We start from the raw sequence: 21,906 nt of genomic DNA, 5'->3' as shown, positions 1-21,906 counted from the left end.
GAGCAGGATCTAAGGGGTACATACCTGCCCGATGTGGTTCTGAATGTGGATGTTGTGTACTGATTTCACCTTCAGAGAAAGACAATATCAGCTGATAGTAACAGAAACTAACCGACTGTACCTCCTGTATTTTTTTTTCCAACCGTACCTCCAGGTTTTTTGAGACGACGTTTATTCACTTGTGGAAAAAGACAAAAAAAAAAAAAAGGACAAAATTTTATAACAACCCAATCTTACCAGCTCTATTTGTTAACAGCATTCTCTGGTGTTGATTGATTTGATGAAAACACAAAGCTGCAAAAATACACTGACAGGACTCTTGAACGTGGTGTGAAACCCTAGTCTTCTGTGTAGAATGTAGACCAACTCTAGTCGTTGAAATGTCACTGTGTACGACAGCATAACTGTATATCTGTAAACATGTACAATAGAGTCACACATTAATGCATCGTTTTCTGTCTCTCTATAACACCTACCAGTCTGCACCTGCGTTGTGAGAGATGGTGAGGTGAGAAGTTTAGAGCGTCACAGGTTCCCTCTAATCGGTTTTCTCATCAATCTACCGGTTCTAATTTTTTTTTTTTTTTTTTGTGCTGTACATTTCAGAATTACCTCTGAATCCAAGGCTGACTTTAGTTACTAAAACCAATGTAGGGCAAAGGAATTAAATAAATGAATGAAATAGTGAAAGTTAGTGTTTGTCTTTGGAGTTACTTTAAGGGTTTTTTTTTTTTTTTCATCAGATGAGGATCTTTCTTTTTGTCCCAGTGAACACAGACTAGCAAGATAAAACATAAAGGTCTATCAAACTCACACAATGCCTGGGGCTGCTTCAGCACCCCTCCACCACAGCCGGTACAGTACCTCATACTGATGATGTTAGCTCGCCAGACCTGATTCAATTATCCTGACCTTACCTACATAAATGCAGTATGGTGCTTCTGTCCGAGCGCATGACTCCTGCGGTGATCTGCATCGCTTTAGTAAGGCACGTCTTTCGCAGTAGCACTGGAAAATTGAATTTTGTCGCTTACAGTTTGACTGTCAGGAGTAGTTTTTGTTTTGTTTTGTTTTTTTCTTTAGAGCAGATTTGAAGTTCTTTTCTTGCATCGCAGAGGACTCTTCAGGCCTCCGCCTCTCTTGTGTTTTTGGCTCTTTAGAAAAGCAGGTTTCCCTCCAGCTGGTTCGGTTTCACAGCATGCCGTTAGAAGAGCATCCCGAGACAACGGCAAGCCAACAGCCGCGTCTGAGGCGAAACCTGTGAACATCATAGTAACCTTTACTTTTACTTCCAAGGATTTGGTGTTTCTGAGTTCAGTAGGGTGTTGCTAGGTATTAATTTTCAGTATAAAAAAAAAAAACACTCACATCACTGAGGACATGCATTGCTGTTAGTCATACAACACAGCGGTTGAATAACTTAGGCTTTATTTTGTTTTCTATTGATCTGGTTTTCTTGTCAGTTACACTGATTAAATAATGTAGTCTGGAGGAGTAGCTGGGATTCTTTAATATTCATTCCTGTTAGATCACTACTTGATGTTAAACTGTGTCATAGCTAGAATTTTAAACAGATTTGGAGATTGGAATAAGAAAAAAAAGAAAAAAGAAAAGAAAATGCAAAGTAGATGTAAGTTGGCAGAGTAACCAGATCTGAAAATAAAGTGCTGGTAAAAGTTGTTCTGCCTTTGGGATTAAACAGTCAACCATCCAACAAAAAAAAAAACAAAAAAAAACCTAAAACAACTGTTGATCAGGTGATGAAGGATTAAGTCTGGTCAGATGTGTGCAGAACCACAGCAGCATTTTTTTTTTTCTTTTTTTGTCCTAACTTGTTGTGAACTGAGAAAAAAAAAATGCTAACACTTGCATGAGACTATTGCAGGCGATCCAGTATGTACTACACGTCATATAGCACTATACTACAATTTGTGGTTTTACATTGATCCGACTCTTAACTGCTCTTCACCATTTGGGAGATTCCTTTTGTTTCCTCAGTAGGTCACAAACCCTCACGTCCTACATTTCCCACAGGCCAAAAGGTCCCAAACACCTCAAGGTAATTGGTGACTGTGCACTGGACAGACACAAGATCCATTGTTACTACAGCTCGTGGATCCGTGCCTTTCTGGTAACAGCCATGCTGTTGTTTTGAGTTGTGAGTGAACTGTATTGCTGAGCAACCTGGATCTGAGCAATAAAGAATATTTGAAAGAAACCCTTTTCATGTTTTATTATTTTGAAGTTTTTACACCTCTCAAATAAAGGTGCTGCATCACTTAAAATCTAACACACCATGAACCTTCAAGCCAAAAGATCAGTCACACTGAAACAAGCTCGACAAAAGCAAAACATTGCGTGAATCATTAAAAAAAAATAACTCCACAGCCACTCATTGAGTGTATGTACATGTATTAAATGATTCAAAGTACATTACTTTAGAAAAAAAATCACGTGCAATTCAGATGAAAGAAAGTAGCACGATTTTACTTCTTAACCCTCAAAAAGAAAGAGCTGTGAAAAAACTTTACTAGACAATAAAAGGCAGCAAAAGAATGATTTTTGTAGCAGGATTAAAGCTTCACATCACCTGACTTAACTGCACATTGGTTTTCAGATAATACAGCAGAATAACTTAACATGGTAAACAGGCCCCATACAACAAACCATCACAAACTGGTCACATGCTGCTTTCCCAGAGGTCAGATTCTGGCCTCTAAATGAAACTGCAAAAAATAAAATAAATTTGAATTTAAAAAAAAAACCCTCCCCATAAATAATTAACACCGAAACTGCAAAATGCGATTGTCAAAACAATAAAAAAAAAAAAAAAACCTCTGCTTCGTATAGTGTATGCTGCAAACAATAAAAATCATATAAGCCCCACAAAGCCATCATCTAATCATCTACACACATTTACAATATTTCTTCCTGGTTCTCATGGAGGTAGAAGTGTGAGTCCAAAACTCCACGACAGGCACTTTGAACACTCGCTTTCTGAAGGTGAGCGCAAAAGCAAAGTTTCCTTAAAATGCTCCCCCTGCTTCATATCATCATTGTACATTCATACATCTATACACATTTACGGCTGTGCCAACATGTGGTACAGAAACATCTGCTCGCACATAATACTCCTCAAATACTCCCACTGCGACTTGTCCAGGTGGCTCCACGACAGCGAAGCGTGTGTGGGTGTGCTCCAACTACATTCGCTCTCAAGGGCAGAAGGCATCAGTATGCCAATAAACAAACTCAGTCCCAGGACAAATCACTGGACTTTCTTATCGGTGACGAGTCCGTTCTGTGACTGGACGTCAAGTTTAAGACGCTTCTGACTGAAGCGGCGGATGAGGGTGCCGGGCAGCAGAGCCATGCAGGCGATGGCCAGCAGCTGCAGGAGCCGCTCCCAGGAGAACAAGTCATCCAGCGATGACACCTCAGATAACATGACGCCTGTCTGGACACAGATGAAGTTGTACGGCAGGAGGCCTGAGGAAGCAGACAGAACAAGAACAAATTGTGCTGAGACATGATAGGAACCTTAATTTGCAGTGACAGAGATGCAGTGCTTTGTTGTTGCTGCTTAACCCTGTGAGGTCCAAGTACTAATATCCCTAACCCTCTGCTATCACATTGTGTGATTTTAGGCATTTGAAAAGTGTACTTTTTCCTCTAAAACATAGAGTTAAGTTATGGTTACTTCTCATCATCTGTTACAACTTAAAACTCACAGGTTTAAACCAGAATGTAGTCATACGTGATAAATTGGATACAAATTGAATATAACATAACATGCTACCATATAAATTCTTAGTATTTCCCTGTAAAACCCAGGTTTAAGTCTGTACTGTGAAGAGGAGTTTAATTAGGTTTAATGCCAGCTGTAGGAGGCCTGACATGAGCTTGCAGAGAGTTAAATACATCAGAAGACAAAACTTTGAAGAATAAACATTTTCTGCTCCCACACTGCAGACGCACTGGTCAAAAACCTTTAATACATCACAGCACCAATGTTGAAATTCAAGCAGAATTTGCAGTACATCTGTTGGTACGCGGTAGCTCAGGTGGTAGAACAGGTCATCTCCTAATCAGAAGGTTGGCTGCTCCAGTCTGCATGCTAAAGTAGACAAGATACTGAACTCCAGGTTGGAGTTGGAGTGTGAATGGACTGTGAATCCTAGAACGCGCTTAGGAACAAAGTAGAAAACAAGTGCTCGTGTGAATGAGGCATGTTGTATAAAGAGCTTTGAATACGCAAATCCAGTAGAAAAGCGCTAAATCAGAACCAGCTACAGGCACACTTCAGGGAATCATACACAATAATGTTCTGATCGGAGCACTCGCGTGTCGCTGCTGGATACAACCACTGCGTCAAAAGCCCCTTTGAGTTGGACAGTCAGCTCTCATCAGTAGTGACAATACTGAAGGTCAGGCTAGTTTCAATGTTTTTTCAACATGGAGTGCTAGAAGAACAGAAAATCTGCGTGTGCTTACCAATGAAGACTGAGCAGAAGAAGAAGGAGATGGGGATGTTTACAATCGGTGCAGACATATTCAGAAACCAGTTGGGAGTCATGGGAAAGAACCTCAGGAAGAGCAGGAAGAAGAACAAACGGTCCTGGTTTTCCTCCACCTGGAAGATATGAGAACAGGTCAGACGTCCTGGAGAAATTTACAGAGGCAGGCGGTACACGCATGTTCTTGTTCTGATGTCAGATGTGTCACATCAACTAGTAACTTGCATATTACTAGTTGATGTGTCACATCAACTAGTAATATGCAAGTTAGCTCATCAGCAGGTGCATAAGAGCCATCTTTTCAAAGCGTTACAGTCAGGCAAGTGTGAAGTGCGATGAATAACAATGCAAATCCAAATCTGGCATGACACTCACTACATGACACTATATTTGCCAAACACCCACAAGATACGAAGAAGCTCGTGTTGTCAGTACATCTACGTTACAGGCCCAGCAGGCCCACCTTATTTTGCGTGTGTTCCCTCTCTCCTGCCTTCGGCACCGCCCTCTGCAGCTGACACCACTCAGCAATTAGCACCTCGGAGTACTTTAGGTCATGGAGAGGAGTGCAAAGTGCCAGAGAGCCACTGCTGTGACAGTATGTGAGCTGTGCATAGGAACGTGTTTGATCAGTTCTGTTTAATCCATTCTTTTTGTGACCAATGTCTCAGGTTTGCTGTGTTTCAGCTCTTTAATTATTAAAACACTATTTATTTTTAAGATTCCCAGTTTTGCCTGGCTGCCTCCTTTTTCAGCTTTTTATTGTTACTTCCCCCACATCCCCTGAGGAGTGTACTACAAAGAGAGATTAATGGGCTAGCGACATACCTTGAGCTTAAAATCAGTTTGCAGGGTCATGAAGGAGGTTCCCTTTTTACTTGGCTAAATCATCATGGTAACTAACACAGAACACATAACCTTAGTTTAAAATCAGCTAGAAATGCCACATTTTCACAGATTCCTTTATTTACAGTCTGCTTTAAGTGTAATGGGCTCGACACACGGGGAGCGACAAACGACAGCGACGAATGGGTCGCATCGCCACTGGGGTGAAACCGAACACACGGGATGCGATAGCGACGGCAGCTTTGCGAATCGCGCTCTTACGTCACTCGTCTCCAAGAAATGTGATTGGTTATGAAACTGGAGGGATTTAGACATTTTAAAAGCAGTCCGTGTCAGACACGGCAATGAAGATGAGTCTGAAGATTTTAATGGAACTGACAGAAATCTTGCTGTTAAGTCTCCTCTACAAAAGAAAAAGACAACCTCGCGTTCATCCTATATTAGCACAAAAGTCCTCTCTATCCGTCTGTTTAACGTTAGTCTTGCACCAACACGTTCTCAAATGGCTGCCTTTTATGTTTAACTCAGTCAATGAAACTCCGCCATCAGGTTGCAGCACAGAAGCCACTTTTCCACCGCCGGGGTTCCGGTGCCGGTGCTGTTCCCAAAAGAACCGGTGAAAAACTTAGGAACGGGCCCGCGTTTCCACCGCGCTTGCGAACCGCTCCTTTATGTATGAGTGTGGGCAGGTCCTCGTCTGGACACAGAAGCTAAAGTGCACAAACGTGGGAGAACACGCTCCCCTTTCTTGTCCTGCGAACACATTTTACGGTCCAAACTAAACTACTGCAGCATCTGTGTGCAGCACAGAGGTAAACACAGACAGAAAATACGAGCAAGACGACAAGTACGCACTTTGCGTCCTTTTATCTGTGATATGAACTGATACAAAGCAGCAAGTTCAGCCTTAAGACCCAACCTAATTCACAGCCATGAAAATCGCTTTGCTTTTGTCATGTAATACACATGTAATATGGTAGAAAAGTTTATGTTGAGATGGCAAAGTCACGCCCTTCTGCCGCTTTCGTCACGCGTTCTTGGTTCCAGACCAGCTAGCTTGCGGGCCCGAGTTGAACTCGTTTTTCGGCCGAGCACCGAGTGCGTTCGTGGTGGAAAAACCGCTGAATGGTTCAAATACTGCCACCTGTCGGTGGAAAAGCAGCTAGAGTCAGAGCTGAACACGCCAAGTGTCCTTTAATGTTTAAATGGATCGAGTTTAAGGTTTCAGAGCGCTAATGTGCAGGTGTCAGAAAGAAACGGCAGCACAAAGCAGTAAAATAAACCTATTAGCTCATGAATTCACAAGATTAATGACTTCCTGCCAGCATTCCTCTATTGTCTTTTTCTGAGGCAACAGTATTGCCTTTCCAGATCTCCACCACCTGTTCCTCTGCAGGTTGTCTCTGACTGTAGTAGGTGGCACTCGATCCATTTTATGAGCAAAAAGAGACAATTGACATGGCAAACACCCCCTTTCACACGAGCGCACGGAGCCTGAAGCACAAAGGCTGGGTTAACAAAGAATGTTGATATTGCGATACCCGTTATCTCTGACTGGAGTTTTGCCTGGCTTTGTGTTGAATTATCTCCTGGACTTCCTGAGGGAACATAACAATGTCCCTTTCAGACTCTGCTGTTTGACAGCAGAGTCTGAAATTACACCTGTCAACCATTTCTTACTTTTCAAGGACAGGAAGACACTGATTTATCAGATTCTACGAGCAGAAATTAGTATATTGGATTTTTTTTTATGTGATATGGTCAACCCCTCCTTCTAAGAAGCACTGTTGGTTAATGATGACTGGACAGGTAAAACTTTTGTTTTTTTGTCAGTACAATGAAGTGTAGGCCTCCTTACTGTGTATTTACGGCACACACAGCCAACAGTGTGAAGATGTCTGTTTTTACTCTGACAGTACAAAGATTTCAGACTCTGAGAGAATAACTGTTAATTTTAGTCCACCAGTATTTCAAAAACTTTCTATATTTGTTTCCTTTGGTGTGTTTTGTTTGTGTGACAGCACGGTCGTACCTTTCTCTGCAGTGTGGAGACTTTATCAGGGAAAAGGTTCACAATGTAGTGTTTTCCAAAGACTTGGGACAGGAGGAAGCACATCGTAGACCCTATAGTTGTGAGCACACAGGCAAGGAGCAGTCCTTGATAGGGTCCAAATATAGCTCCTGCAAGAATGTTCTACACAATGACAAACGGAGATCAAAAGCCTGCGTTAAAGATCATCTAACACACGGCTATGTGGCGACTCTACATGTGAAAGAAGAGAAATACTTTGTGATCTAACAATGGTGTGAAGCCAGTATTTTGGCAGCTCTGCCCACTCAGATTGTCATTTGCATTATCTGAATATTTTTATCCTCCACAAAGAGACACAAGCTGCATACCGCATGCTGCCCAAGTGCCTTTTGAATTTTCCTTCATCTTGCATGCAAATCACATTTTTTCACACCTACAATATGTGACACTGTGGCCATATTTTAATCCATGTGTTCTCATAATGTATTTAAACATAAAAAATGCTTCATTTGATCAAATTACATGTGTTTTAAGACAGCCAGCATAAGAAATCTACCAGTTTTGTGCTTGTCACAATGCTTATCTTATCATCCTGCATCGGTACACAGGAAATTATTACCTTACCAGGAATGAGGATCCAGGAATAGCAAAGGATTGCTTGTAGAGATAAGCACTGCAGAAGAGTAGAAGGACATATCCAGTGTGCTCTGTCTTGTAAAACTGCAAGAGTTCAGCGAGTTCCCTCAGCTCTTCCAAGTCTGAAGGGAACTTTAACCTGTGGGAACATTCACATGTAAGTTGGTCACCTCCGTCAGGCCGCTTTCATGTTTACGTAAGGATTAGAAGTACAGAAAAAAATTATCACTGATCACATGTCAACTTTGAGTAAGTTTGACAATTAAATTAGCTGAAAGAGTAACTTATATGTAGGGCCTACAAGGATGGCTTGATACCTATACTCATCTGCTGAAATTGATACCAATCCAAACCCATCTTTTTAACCTTACTTAAACAAACTGAGCTCTTTTTTTTTTTTTTTAATAATTTTCTGGATACATTTCTGAGCTAGAGAAATATTTTCTAACCATCATCTGTGTTAATAGTGACACATCTCTCTTTACTCCAAGATGTGCTCAAAGTTTAACCCTGTTTACATTCAACAGCCACTCATTAATTGTACCTCGTTAGTACCAGGCTGGACCCTCTTTTGCTTTCAGATCTGCCTTCATTCTTTGTGGTATAGATTCAATGAGGTGCTCAGAAATTTTGGTCCATATTGACATGATAGCGTCACGCAGATTTGTCGGCTGCGCATCCATGATGTCAATTTCCACCACATCCCAAAGGTGCTCTATTAGATTGAAATCTGGTGACTGTGGAGTACAATTAACTTATTGTCAAGTTCAAGAAACCAGGCTGAGATGATTTGAGCTTTGTGATATGGTGTGTTATTCTGGTGGAAGCAGCCACCAGAAGATGGGTACACTGTGATCATAAAGGGATGGACATGGTCACCAACAATACTCAGGCAGGCTGTGGTGTCTAAATGATGCCCAGATGGTTCTAAGGGGCCCAAAGTGTGACAAGAAAATATCCCCTACACCATTACAGAAGTTACAGCAGCCTGACCCACTGATACAAGGCAAGATGAATACATGCTTTTATGTTGTTTCTGACCCTACCATCTGAATGTTGCTGCAGAAACCACAACTCATCAGACCATTAAACATATTTCCAATCTTCTATCGTCCATTTTTAGTGAACCCATGCAAACTGTAGCCTCAAGAGCTGAGAGGAGTGGCACCCGTGTGGTCTTCTGTTGCTGTAGCCCATCTGCTTCAAGGTTCGAGGTGTTGTACATTCAGAGATGCTCTTCTGCATACCTTGGTTGTAACAAGTCGGTGTTTGAGTTATTGTTGCCTTCCTATCAGCTCAAAGCAGTCTGATCATTTTCCTCTGACCTCAAAAAGGCATTTTCACCCAGAGAACTTCCACTCACTTCATGTGACTGGCTGATTAGGTATCTGCGTTAATAAGCAGCTGAAGATGCATATCTAACAAAGGGGCCAGCCAATCTAGGGTAATGGATGGCATGTGCATCAAACTATGCCTCTGTCCACCAAGCGATCCAGTGTGTTTAGCCAGTATCTGATAGGCTTTTGGGGTGACCACACTTAAAATCATGATTGGTCTGAATGTGATTTAGGCAAAGAGCCAGGGTGTTACCCCAGTGAACAAATTGCCTTTGACAATTTTATGAATGAGAAACGCATTTTAATCACAGGCCTCTTCTAAACCAAAAGTTTACTTAACTGAAAAAATACAAGTGGAGCCCAGATGAGCACCAGACAATGCAGGAAGGGACTGACCATTGAATATGGTTTAATTACCTCAACCAAAATCAGACGATTATTAAAAACAACAGCAAAACACTTGTCTATTATGACCTGATAACAACCTAATACAGGTTGAAGCAGAAGCAAAAACTGGACCACTTTTACTCTAGCTTTTCTAAAGGGAGTTTCAGATAGTCAGCAAGCTCTTGAAATTCCTTATTTCCAAATCTGTTTCAGACGAAACTGAAGTCATTGCAGTTTTTTTTTTTTTTTTAAACAAAAGTGTTTTAAAAGCTGTAAATACTGATACCAGCATGCATGCTAACAGTAGCTCACTCGTGACACATCGGGGTTTAAATTTAAATAAATGTAAATTTTGCACAGCCTGTAATATCACCCCGAAAAATATCTAACAGTTAACGGCTAACATCAGTCACCTGCTGGGCTCTTCATCTTCTGAGGGGTCGCTGGGCTGATGCTGCTCGGACTCCGCCGCTTCCACATGTCCAGCCTCGGCGCTCCGGGGAGGACGTCTTCTTGGTCCCGCAGGAAGATACAAGGACAGGGAATACAGATACAAGCTGGCTGCGGCGACAACTGCGATAAGCCCTACGAGGGAGCGCATGTTCCCTCAGTGTGTTAGCCGGAACCAAGCTTCACCTCTCGGCTGCTGTCAGTGAGCAGAACAACGGCAAGAAGCGGCGACCAACCGCCGCAGTGACGTCACATCCTCAAGTCAACAGAGCCGTTAAAAGATATATAATTATTAACCCACAAGTACCCAAGAGTGTATCTTATTCTTTAATAACCAAATCTAACTAGGTTTCACTAACTAAAAAGGCGGCAAAAAAAGGAAAAAAAAAAGAAGTAAATTAAGAACTCAGATCCCGGTAGGGGGCGGTAGTGCGCTGAGTGTTTGCCGTAGAAGAAGAGCGTTTGTTTACATGGAGGGGGAGGAAGTGTGACAAAGGTGATGAAACGTTGTTAACTGGATGGAAGTCTAGTTTCAAAGTTCAGTCTGCACAGAAGTGCGACATCTTCACGTATTCGATCGACACCATGGCTCAGTACACTCGCGTTTCGGGCTCTGTGGGCTTGATTACCCTCCAAAGTCCCCCCGTTAATGCACTCAGGTGAGCTTATTTAATGAAATGGTCTGCACAGTTTATTTTTGTGCAAGCTGTTTTCTGTTAGAGTGTCTGTTTATACGAATTCATATGTGCCTGATTGATTTTATGTACAGTAGCACTGTATCTGCAATAGAAATATGCAACTTGCACAAGAACAAGTAATATAATCACGAAAGATAGTTTTGTGTACCACGAGAGAATAACCAGAGGGTGGCGCTAGAGGGCGGAGTCGTGTCAAGAAGTGATCATCTGCCAAAAAATGATGGCTGTTGTAAATGAGTTTTTGAACTAATGATTATAATATAATGATTATATTGTATAATGATTATAATGTAGAACACAGAGTAGGTACAATAGTCCAGAGTCATCAGGATACTTACAAAACAGGTCATTTCTTTATAACCCCCTCATAAATCCTGGTGACTACAGCCTTTTTACATAACTGTATTAGTCTGACGGCTGTAGGAGATCACCTTTAACCTGACATAATTTAATATTGCATAAAATGAATTGGGGATAATCATACAGTGTCAATTTATTCCAACACTCACAGTGACCATTGTTCTGCATATATAGTCAGTAGGTTTTGCTGTCTTTTAAGTACATTTTCATGATTGGTGAATTTACAGTGCATACTTTACTACCTCTGCTACTTTAGGAACAGGCTGAGGTTTAATCATTACAACAGATGACAGTAATTAATTAACAACACAGTGAAAACACATCCAACCACAGTGAGATCTGTTGGCCACTGGAACCTTTACTGGACCACTAAAGCTTGCTAAAGGGCACTTAAGCTGTAGTAGTGAAGAAGAACCACATTTCCCACACTAATGTACAGAAATATTATCCCATATTGTTTGTTATATTCTAACTGATGTGTACCTTATCAGTTTAACAGATTTTATTCTTGCAGTTTTTTAAGATGAAATTATCTATAATGAGTTGTGACATTCAGAAAGAATGTAAATAGATGGTAATCATCCATGTTTGTAATACTTTGTCATTTTGTGCTACATATTTTTTGTTTTCAATTTTTAAAGGACTACAGCAGAAAGGTTTACTGTCGGGTTTAATTTTTAACAAAGGGTAAAAAGGACAGGTAAAGTTGTGACTTTTTTCCATGTGCAGTGCAGCGGTGAGGCAAGGCATCGTCGACATGATGCAGAGAGCGCTCAGTGAGCCAGAAGTGAAGTCTGTGGTCATCTGTGGCCAGAATGGAATATTCTGTGGGGGTACAGAGATGTTATTATTATTACTATTATTATATTATATACCATGATATTATTTACATTGTGTCAAGAATATGGATGGATGGATACTGACACTGTCAGTATCCATCCATCCATATTCTTGCACCTATCCACATGAAATTTGTTTTTGAGGTACATTTTATGAAGGTGCTCAACAACAATATTGAGGTGTTTGATCCCGTTTTGTTCCCTCGATGTCTTCCCTTCAGTTTTCACAATGAGTGGGCCCCTAAGAAGGGAACAAAGTGCAAATAGGCCACACCCCCCGAGCTGCTCTTTTCAGTAGTTTTATTGTACATTTTTATTAATTTTATTGTTAATATTCCGTCATTAAAATTCGACCTGTTGGATACTCCTAATGCAGTAAGCAAAATAACGGCATCACAGACAGCCCCTGTCACGGCATTTGCAGGTGCAAATGGAAACATGAGAGCAAAATCAGAAGTAAATAATTGCATGTAGACGTAATCCTACACAGTGCATTTCTGGTACATAACAAGTGCAGTAAGCATGAACTATTTGTGTCATTATATCCATCATCAATCAATGTGGTGCACATTTTCTTAACTGTTTTGTTTATAAAATATCAAAAATAGAGAAAAATGGGCTTACTCAGTCTAAAACCCAAATATATCCATCCTACAAGACTGAGAAAAGTAGAAAATAGCCACTCAGAATAATTCATTACAGATCAGCGTATGCATTTACTGTTATGTTCTTACTGTCTCTGTATTTAACTTCATGATCATATTGTCAACTTGAATTTGTGCAACAGGAGCAGACATCAAGGAGTTTGGGAAAAATATGTCTGGGCCTCCACTGATACCAATGATCCACGCCATCGAGGCTGCTTCCAAGCCTGTGGTGGCAGCTATAGAGGGGATCGCTTTAGGAGGAGGCCTTGAGTTGGCTCTTGGCTGTCATTATCGGATTGCACACGCTAAAGTTAGTTCATGCTTCAGCTCTCTCTGTCCCTCTCGGTCAGTGTCTCTTTAATGTCAGCAATGAACCACATCAATGTCTGTCACTGTTCTCAAGTTACTTTTTTTGTTGCAGAATTAGTTTTTTTTAAATTTTTAAAAAAATTATTATTATTATTATTACTCCTTTCGCAAGTGACCAGAAGTAATCTGTTTGTCTGTGTTCATGCCTGAAAAGGAACCAAAAAAAATCTGCCTCACATTAATGTTTTTGTCACTCACAGAAGCCATGCAGAAATCCACATATCATAGGCAAAGGATAGAGAAAACGGTTTCTGGAAATATTAGCTTAACCTCCATAGTTCAGTACCTTCCATTTATCAAATTTTGTGTTTTCATGTCCTTTTAGGCCAGAGTGGGTCTTCCAGAGGTGACTCTGGGTCTGCTGCCAGCTGCAGGGGGCAGCCAACGTCTGCCGAGGCTCATCGGTGTCCCAGCTGCCTTGGACCTCATCACCACAGGTAGCAAAAAGAGGTTAACACTCTCTGGCTTAGATTAATAAATGTTTTAATATACTAAACCAGGGAAGGGCTTTTCTCTGTCCAGCAGTGTTCTGTTTGTGTATATAATGTGTATCTTTTAGCTGTAATTATAGCCCCAAATTGGCTCACATTTAAGCTCCTCCCAGTAACTGTTGGTTTCTGAAGGGCTTGTTCTAAATAAGAAAGCAACCACAGATGTCACTGTATATAATTGTGTGAAAAAGAAAGTTTTCAGAGGACTTCATGCAGTCCTGTAGAAAAGCTAACTATACCCAATGATTCAATAGCTTGTAGAACCACCTTTAGCAGTAACAACTTGAAGCAGTCATATTTTGTGTGACTTTATCAGTTTCTTGTGTCATTTTTTTTTCCAATGTTGCTTCAGTTCTTTGAGGTTTGCAGGTATTTCTTTGTGACTGCTCTCTTATGGTTCCACCACAGCACTTCAATCAGATTGAGGTCTGGACTTTGACTGGACCATTGCTGTGCTTGGGGTCAATGTACTGTTGAGTGACACAATTTTGGCCAAGCTTTAGCTGTTGGTCAGATGGCCTCACATTTGACTCTAGAATACTTTGGTATGCAGAGGGGTTCATGGTTGACTCAGTAACTGCAAGATGCCCAGGTCCTGTGGCTGCAAAACAAACCCAAATCATCACTGCCACTAGCATGAAGGGTTTGTTCTGATATGCTGTGTTTGGTTTTTGCCAAATGTCATGCTGTGCATTATGGCCAAGCATCCCCACTTTGGTCTTGTTTATCCAAAAGCCATTGTTCCAGAAATCTTGTATTTTGTTTAGATGCAATTCTTCAAACCTCAGCCATGCCGCCTCTAGAGACAAAAGGCTTTCTCCTGGAAACCCTTTCAAACAAGCCATACCTTTTTAGAATTGTACTGTCATGAACTTTAATATTTAATGTGCTAACTGAGGCCTGTAGAGTCTGAGATCCAGCTCTTGGGTTTTCTGCAGTTTTTCTGATCATTACACAGTCTGACCTTGGGGTGTATTTGCTGGAATGTCCACTCCTGGAAAGACTGTGGCATTGTGTTAACACGCACCTGAATGCTTCGGACCAGCAAACTGCCAAAGGCCCTGCTTTCGTTGAGGTGCTCACACTTGCTGATGATCAGTTAATCAACTGCATCTGATTAGCAGCACCTGGCTGCTACTTACCCCCCTTAATTCCTATGGAAGCAGTAAGAGTGCACTCACATTCAGCTTGCTTTTCCACGACTGCAGTTATGAAAACAAACCAGGAGACAATTTACATTGATGACCAGCAGAGGTCAGCGGTTACCACAGGAGTGACTCTGCCCTGTTGAGACTGAATGAATTGTTCTGTTCAAACTATAATTCTTCCTCTTTTTTCTTTTTAAAGTCTGTTTTATTCTGTTAATTTATTTAGTTTTGTGACATTTTGCCTTTGTTTAATTAAGGCCAGACTCAAACGGGGGGTGGTGCGGTTTTAGGCTAAGCATCTTAATGCCAAGGTCACCTGAAACGCTCATATAATTTCTCATTAATTCATATTCTAGTCATCATATCATTCATATGGAGCCTTGATGACTTTCATGTCTCCCACAGGTCGCCACGTGACTGCTGCCGAGGCACTGAAACTTGGAATAGTGGATCAGGTTACTGATCACAACACTGTGAATGTAGCTGTGAAGTTTGCAAAGAGAGTTGCAGGTGAGATGTGGGGGGGAAAGAGAAGCAAATGGTACTCACTGGCATAATATGCACTCTCTCTTCATTGGTTTAAAAATTGATTTTGTGGAAGCAGGCAAGAAATTCCACCTAGAGCAGCTATTTTAGGCAAGTCCGACATCAAGAAGCGCTGATATGTAGGTTGTGGAAGTAAAAGGAAGGAGAAAATGCAGCAGTCAGATCCTTCACCACAGAAGCCATAAATGTTTCATGGCTCTGTCAGATGTGCTCTGATGTCTTCACTGCTTTTTGCTGTATTATTCAGAAGGGCGAAAAGGGACAAACTTTCCTAGAATATTAATAGTGGGCCCTCACCAGTCATTTTGGAGTATGAGGATTTCCCCGCACGTGTGGACCAGCTTCATTTACCCGCTGAATGGACTGTGAAGTGTGCCACATCCCTGTAGTTTAGGATGATTTAGCAGTCTGTGGAAACAGAGACCCATTCAGATTTACTAGGTAGTGATAAATACTGACAGACAGCACTAGTAGGCTCAGCCTGAATGGGGAAAAAATATAACAAAATTTAAGGTTGATTTAGTTCACTTTTGTAAAAGTAAATGAATTTTTACCCCTGTTTTGCTAAGCTAAGCAGCCCCATATTAGGAATACAGACATAAGAGTGGTATCAAACCTTTCATCCAGCACTCAGCAAGAAAGCAGAGAAGCATATCAGAATGTACTATTCCCTTTATTCATTTGAGCATTTATGAGTGCTATATTCCCCCTAGTACTGCAGAATAATGCACATACCACCCACTCTGCTGTGTGGTTCTGTGAGGGGAAGGTACATTTTGTTTAGTCCTGCCTCGGCAGAGCCCTGCGAGAGCTTTTGATTCTTCTCCATGAAACGAACGTGATATGATGTTTTCACGACTACACTGTAGGGTGCGTGCTGCTTTTTTCAGAGATGTCATCTTCATCTCTTGCGAGAGTTCTTGGCAGTGGCAGCTCGTTTCGAAGGCATTTAAGTTGGCAACAATCTCACTACATCTGTGCAAAACGTCAACAGTTAAGTCTTTAGGTTTGCTTGATTTACAATCAAAAGATGATTGCAGTCTTGTGCTTGTTTTTTTTTTTTTTTTCCCTCCACACTCTACTGCCAAGTTGACTTTGAGTGGGTGAGGAAGTGAGTGTTGTTGGTAAAGCCGAGGCTTAGAGTGAGTCAGACGGAGAAGCCAACAGCATACAAGATGGGAGATTTGAGGAGATAGGGCCGAATCAGTGGAGATTTTTAACAGATACTCCAGTCTTTTGGGTTGATTAGCAGGGGTGTTAAATAGGGACAGGAAATGTGCGTTTAAATTTACAAACCAAGTGTGACTGTTTGTGACAGTGAGACGCACAGCTGACGAGACACACAGAATACATTCAGACTGTGCACATGGCGCACGGGTACATATTTATCCAAAGAGCAGTTTGTGCTCTTTAACTGATGCACGTGTGGCCTCACAGACGTGCACACACACACACACACACACACACACCACACATATGCACACTCTCAAGTCAAGGCTGGTGATGAGATTAACTTTTTTTTTTACCCCAGCGGGTGCAACATCTGCCCGCTACATCTGTCAGGATGGCCAGGATTCCCAACCGCTGCTCAACAAATCCACAGCTCGACCATTTACAGATTAAACGTTGCAATAATACTCTCCTAAATTACACCGCAAGCACATTGCACAAGACACACAACCGTTTATAGACATTTATTGTAGACAAAAACTGCATTTTACTGGCTTAAAATGACTCTCATCATTCATTCTTTACTTACAATATACTGTTTTAGGCAAAATAGCTCCTGACTGGACTAAGTGGATACTCATAATCAAATGTGGCCACTGTCCCTTTAAGCTTTGCCATGGTGACCCAGTTTCTGGCCCAGACCCATGGCTGAGTGTAATTCAGTGGAGCTGTGAAGGATTCTGACTACTGTCCCATGTAATCACATCAGAGGAGACAGGAACGGGAATTAAGATTTTTAACAAGGTTTTAGGAGAGTGGGCATCTTCTTCAGAGTCATTGTTCCTCAGGCTTAAATCACATCAGACTGGAAATCTTACATTTTAAAGTTTTAGTGTCTCATATTAAATCTTTTTATGTAATTTCACTTAAAAAAAAAGTGATGTTGCTCAAAGGCTTGAGAATTCAATTTCCCCTCTTTGCTCTCAGAGTTGGAAATTTACCAGCTATTTTGCCCAGAACCAAATTGCTGCTTTTTATTCAGTTTCAGATCTGCGTTATTCAAGGTGAATGGTAACAGTGCACTGGCAGGGTCCCTCCCATTATCTGGAAACAGTCTGTCAAACACTTATGCCCGTAGAAGCTACTGGGCTATCTAGTGATGGAGTGGATGAGTGTCCCTGAAAAACCAATTACACCCAGACTTGCTGTGTGCTGAGTGCTGGTTGACAAATTTGAGAAAGTGGAAAAGAGTGGTATCTTTGGAAGATGGGAAGCACTTTTCAGTTTGAAAGTAGAATTGTGCAGATGTACGTGTATAGAAGTGTAATTCCAGAGTACATGTTTAACTGTCAGAAGAGTCACAAAGCTCAAAGTAGGTGATCATTCATCGGGGATCACATCATCCATGTTTCTTTTTCAGGACAGTCGCTGGATCCACGGCGTATAAGCACGTATCCGTGCCCCTGCCCCTCTGATGCGGATGCGCTTTTTGAGAAAGCAATGCAGAAGGTGCGCCGGGCTGCCCGTGGAGCCATAGCACCAGTTGCGTGTGTCCAGGCGGTGCGTGCGGCGGCCACCCTGCCCTACAATCAGGGAATGGAACGAGAGAAAGAGCTGATGGCCACTCTCTTCACCTCAGGCCAAGCCCGCGCTCTACAGTACTTTTTCTTTGCACAGAGAGCCGTCGGCAAGTGGAGCATGCCCAGTGGAGCCCGCTGGGAAACAAGCAAGCCCAGGCCTGTACATAAAGCAGCTGTGATTGGTAAGAGCTTTGGGGCTTTTAATTTCTATTTGTCCTGAGCTTTCATTTACCACAAGCACACTCATCTCACTATCTGAGTGGCATCTCTACATCCAGGTTGCCTATGGAAACTAAGCCCTCGTTTACACTTCAGCTGAGTTTTTATGGATGTCTCTTCCCTGCCGTGAGGTTTGGATGTATGACAATCTGGATATGTGAAGCTCAGCAGCTTGTGTATTAAAATTGCAGGCTTTGGAAAAATGTTATGCTGCCAAACTAAAACTATTTACAGTCTAGCAATGCACAAAATGTTCTGTGTATATATTTATATCCTGTAATTTAACAGAAATGTCTGGTATTTGCATGACTGTTGATTCAGTTTTTTTTTTTTAACCCCTATAGTCAGCATGTGATTTTTTTTTTTTTTGGTCCTTTCAGGTCTTGGCACAATGGGAAGAGGCATAACTGTGGCCCTTGCACAGGCAGGGCTGTCTGTGGTAGCTGTGGAGGCTCAAGAGAAGCAGCTGATGGAGGCAAAGCAGGCGATATCAGGCATGCTGGAGCGAGGGGCTAAGAGAAGCGGGGTCGCTCCTGCTCTAGATAAAGTCAGTTACAGCCATAACATCCAGCCTGTAGCAGATGTCGACCTGGTCATCGAAGCTGTGTTTGAGGACATGGCTCTGAAAAAGAAGGTCTTTCAGCAGCTGTCCGCTGTTTGTAAACCAGGCACATTCCTGTGCTCAAACACCTCTGGATTAGACATTGACCACCTGGCGTGTCAAACCCGCCATCCAGAGCTGGTGGTTGGGATGCACTTTTTTGCTCCTGCCCATGTCATGAAGTTGCTAGAGGTGGTTTATGGGCCAAAATCCTCTCCTCATGCTGTGGCCACTGCCATGCAGCTGGGAAAGAAAATCGGGAAAGTGAGCGTGGCAGTTGGAAACTGTCGGGGTTTTGTGGGGAACCGCATGCTGAAGCCGTACTTAGAACAAGCCCTCTTCCTGTTGGAAGAGGGAGCCTCACCTGAGTTTGTGGATCAAGTGCTGGAGGAGTTTGGGTTTGCCATGGGTGTGTTTAGAGTGTCTGACCTCTCTGGGCTTGATGTGGGTTGGAGAGTCAGGATGGCAGATGGTCTGGCACAGCCTGACCCAACAACAGGGCAGCCAGTGAGAGTCCGACAAGGTCGCAGATACAGTCCCCTGGGAGACCTGCTCTGTGAGCAGGGACGGTTTGGTCAGAAAACAGGCAGAGGATGGTATCAGTACGATAAACCTGGCAGTCAGGTGGCTAAGCCTGACCCTTGGTTGCACAGCTTCCTGGATGAGTACCGAACCCGGCATGGCTTGGTGGCACGCCGCATAGACCACCAGGAGGTGCTGGAGCGTTGTCTCTATTCCCTGATCAATGAGGGCTTCCGCATCCTGGAGGATGGAATAGCTGCAGGGCCCGAAGACATCGACGTCATCTATGTGTTTGGCTACAGCTGGCCCAGACACCGTGGAGGCCCCATGTTCTATGCTGCTACGGTAGGGCTAAACAGGGTCCTGCAGCGGCTCGAGCACTACCACCAGGCTCACCCTGATGTGCCCAGCCTGCAGCCCTGCCGCTTGCTCAGGAAGCTGGTGGCCGGCGGTAGCCCACCTATCCACAAGTGGAGGGAAGTCATCAAGAAAGTCCATAGCCAGCTGTAAACGCATTTCAACTTTTTTAATGCAGTTATCTGAATTTATAAGCTAATTAAATGTTAATTTTTCTAACCAAATAATTATGAATGCATTTCTTATATTACCAGTAAAGCTAAACATTTGTATTTTAAACCAAAAAAAAGAAAGAAAAAAGTCCTATTTTTGTGGACCACTTTTTTTGGGGTGTGTATCAGAGATGTTAATCCAACTTGAAATGTCAGAATCAAAAAACTTCACTGATCCAGTAAGAAAATTGCTGTTACTATTGCTCAACACACAGATAACAACATAAAATATTAATTAAAAAACCAACAACAATGCCTGTTGTGTATTAGTAGTGGTAATAATGAGTTATACAAAAGATTGGGTAAAAAAAAAAGAAAAAGTGAAAATGCTCAGAGTAAAATTACTATGTGCAAATTCTAAAACTGGAAAAGTGTCAGTAATATAACACCTACTTTAAGGAAAATTAACCATCTACTTAATGGATGGTTGGTGGTTTGATCCCTTGGTGCTCCAGTCTTCATGCCAAAGTATACTTGGGCACGATACTGAACCCCAAGCTGCTCTCCGATGAATCCATCAGAGTGTGAATGTTGGGTAGAAAGCACTTAAGTGTAGAAATAAGTGCTTGCATGAATGGGGGGAATGAGGCATGTTGAATAAAGTGCTTTGAGTGTTCAGAGTAGAGATGAAAAGCGCTATGTAAGAACAGTCCATTTACCATTCATCTTACAGTAAGTTACATGTCAGCTGATAAGAATAACAAGAAAAAAATTATACAACTTCAGCAGAGATGGGTGGCTGCAGGGAGGAGAGAACTCCTGTGGCGTTCAGCAAAGCACTTAGTCATTCTGTCTCTGGCTGACCACAACACTGTGGAGAGGCTGGGCAATGTTGTCCACAGATAAACAGACATATACTTTATTATCCCCATGGGGGAAATTTGAAAGCTTAGGGCTAACTGAGCTGGATATGACTTCATCCTCCTCTATACAGTTGACTGATTCTATTATTATTTCTTATATTTTGTCTGCCTTATTTACACACATGGAGGTGGGCAAAATGCTAGGAATGGCTTTCAGTGTACTGCAGCTGTAAGAAAGAGGTCTCCCACAGTGAAAAACAGAACCGAGCGGGCTGTGCAGCCTTTGAATGTACTGCAGCTCTTGTAGTGGAGCAGATGAAGCTCTACAGTGAAAATAAAACACTTAAATAAATGTGAGTGAAATGTCTTTAGTTAAGTCTTGTGTTTTTAAAATTGTTTACCAAAATATAATCACACAGAAAGGGGTAACATTTGAATGTAAAACAAAAACTGATTATCACTAATCATGCTGCTCAGTATGACCTGACTTCCAATAAAGACATTACATAGTCGGATATTGATCTGTTGTGATTTATATGGTTCTAGTTGTGTGAAAATAGCACATTGTGCACTGTTTTTGTTTTACTTTAGCTTTTATTTGACTTCGCTTTCTGACGCTTTGTTCAGATATTGCATTTATGGGATTTCATATCATTTTGTCCAGAGGAGAAAGCTGGAAGCGTTTCTTCCGCCGGTGTGTGTCTTAGCTTCATGTTTTCTGCTGACTCAGCCGCAGCAGTGACAGAGGAGAGTCGAGGGAGACACGCAGCTCTAAATTGCTTTTATAGAAATCAATGGCTCACTCTCAAGTAAATCCCATCCCACGTCCAGCACTGAACAGATGTTCCGGTTGCCACCTAGCGGCAAAAGATTCCACACTGAGCAGCTGGATTGTGCATTGTATTATTTCTTTTAATATTTCTGAAAGCCGCTTAATTAATGCACGGCCACGCATACGCGTTAAGAATAAATAGTACAAGATCTTCCATTATGCAGCAGACTTTTATGAATTAAAAACACTAATCAAAACGCTACTCTTAGGTGAATTACAGAATATATTAATTCCGTAGCCAGACGTTGATCTTTTGAAGTTTTTGGAGGGGCTGATGAAAGCCTGGGGGTCTGTTTGAAGTGCGCAG

General features: G+C 41.9%; 2 protein-coding genes across 3 annotated transcripts; one reads left to right on the top strand and one right to left on the bottom strand.

Annotated features, from left to right (window-relative positions):
* Positions 1-2,218: 2,218 nt before the first annotated feature.
* On the bottom strand, positions 2,219-10,525 carry tmem41aa (transmembrane protein 41aa). Of its 2 annotated transcripts, none has more exons than XM_030757735.1 (5): positions 10,169-10,525; positions 8,020-8,170; positions 7,396-7,458; positions 4,495-4,633; positions 2,219-3,489 (listed from the first exon to the last, which is right to left on the bottom strand). In XM_030757735.1, the coding sequence occupies exons 1-5, from the start codon at positions 10,354-10,356 to the stop codon at positions 3,269-3,271; spliced, it is 762 nt and encodes a 253-aa protein (XP_030613595.1). In that variant the 5' UTR covers positions 10,357-10,525; the 3' UTR covers positions 2,219-3,268. The 2 variants fall into 2 exon arrangements, with proteins under 2 accessions (XP_030613595.1, XP_030613594.1); XM_030757734.1 differs by having other exon boundaries at positions 7,396-7,557; positions 10,169-10,488.
* ehhadh (enoyl-CoA, hydratase/3-hydroxyacyl CoA dehydrogenase) lies at positions 10,472-19,976 on the top strand. Its single transcript, XM_030757733.1, has 7 exons — positions 10,472-10,864; positions 11,993-12,096; positions 12,890-13,059; positions 13,444-13,555; positions 15,163-15,267; positions 17,894-18,235; positions 18,653-19,976. Exons 1-7 carry the CDS (start codon positions 10,791-10,793, stop codon positions 19,903-19,905), a joined length of 2,160 nt encoding a protein of 719 aa, XP_030613593.1. The 5' UTR covers positions 10,472-10,790; the 3' UTR covers positions 19,906-19,976.
* Positions 19,977-21,906: the final 1,930 nt, after the last annotated feature.

This window comes from Archocentrus centrarchus, chromosome 21 (genome assembly GCF_007364275.1).
Source record: "Archocentrus centrarchus isolate MPI-CPG fArcCen1 chromosome 21, fArcCen1, whole genome shotgun sequence".
Taxonomy (NCBI): Eukaryota; Metazoa; Chordata; class Actinopteri; order Cichliformes; family Cichlidae; genus Archocentrus; species Archocentrus centrarchus.
The sequence above is the reverse complement of the archived record's forward strand: the minus strand, read 5'-3'. Positions and strand labels throughout refer to the sequence as shown.

What these genes read in the sequence shown, in the direction of transcription:
- ehhadh (XM_030757733.1), top strand. Translation starts at nt 10,791, where the DNA reads ATGGCTCAGTACACTCGCGTTTCGGGCTCTGTGGGCTTGATTACCCTC. An exon ending in ATCGGATTGCACACGCTAAA is followed by an intron (nt 13,060 to 13,443) that starts GTTAGTTCATGC and finishes ATGTCCTTTTAG; the next exon opens with GCCAGAGTGGGTCTTCCAGA. An exon ending in GTTTGCAAAGAGAGTTGCAG is followed by an intron (nt 15,268 to 17,893) that starts GTGAGATGTGGG and finishes TTTCTTTTTCAG; the next exon opens with GACAGTCGCTGGATCCACGG.
- tmem41aa (XM_030757734.1), bottom strand. Translation starts at nt 10,356, where the DNA reads ATGCGCTCCCTCGTAGGGCTTATCGCAGTTGTCGCCGCAGCCAGCTTG. An exon ending in TTCCTGGATCCTCATTCCTG is followed by an intron (nt 7,558 to 8,019) that starts GTAAGGTAATAA and finishes GTCATTGTGTAG; the next exon opens with AACATTCTTGCAGGAGCTAT. An exon ending in TCTCCACACTGCAGAGAAAG is followed by an intron (nt 4,634 to 7,395) that starts GTACGACCGTGC and finishes CATATCTTCCAG; the next exon opens with GTGGAGGAAAACCAGGACCG.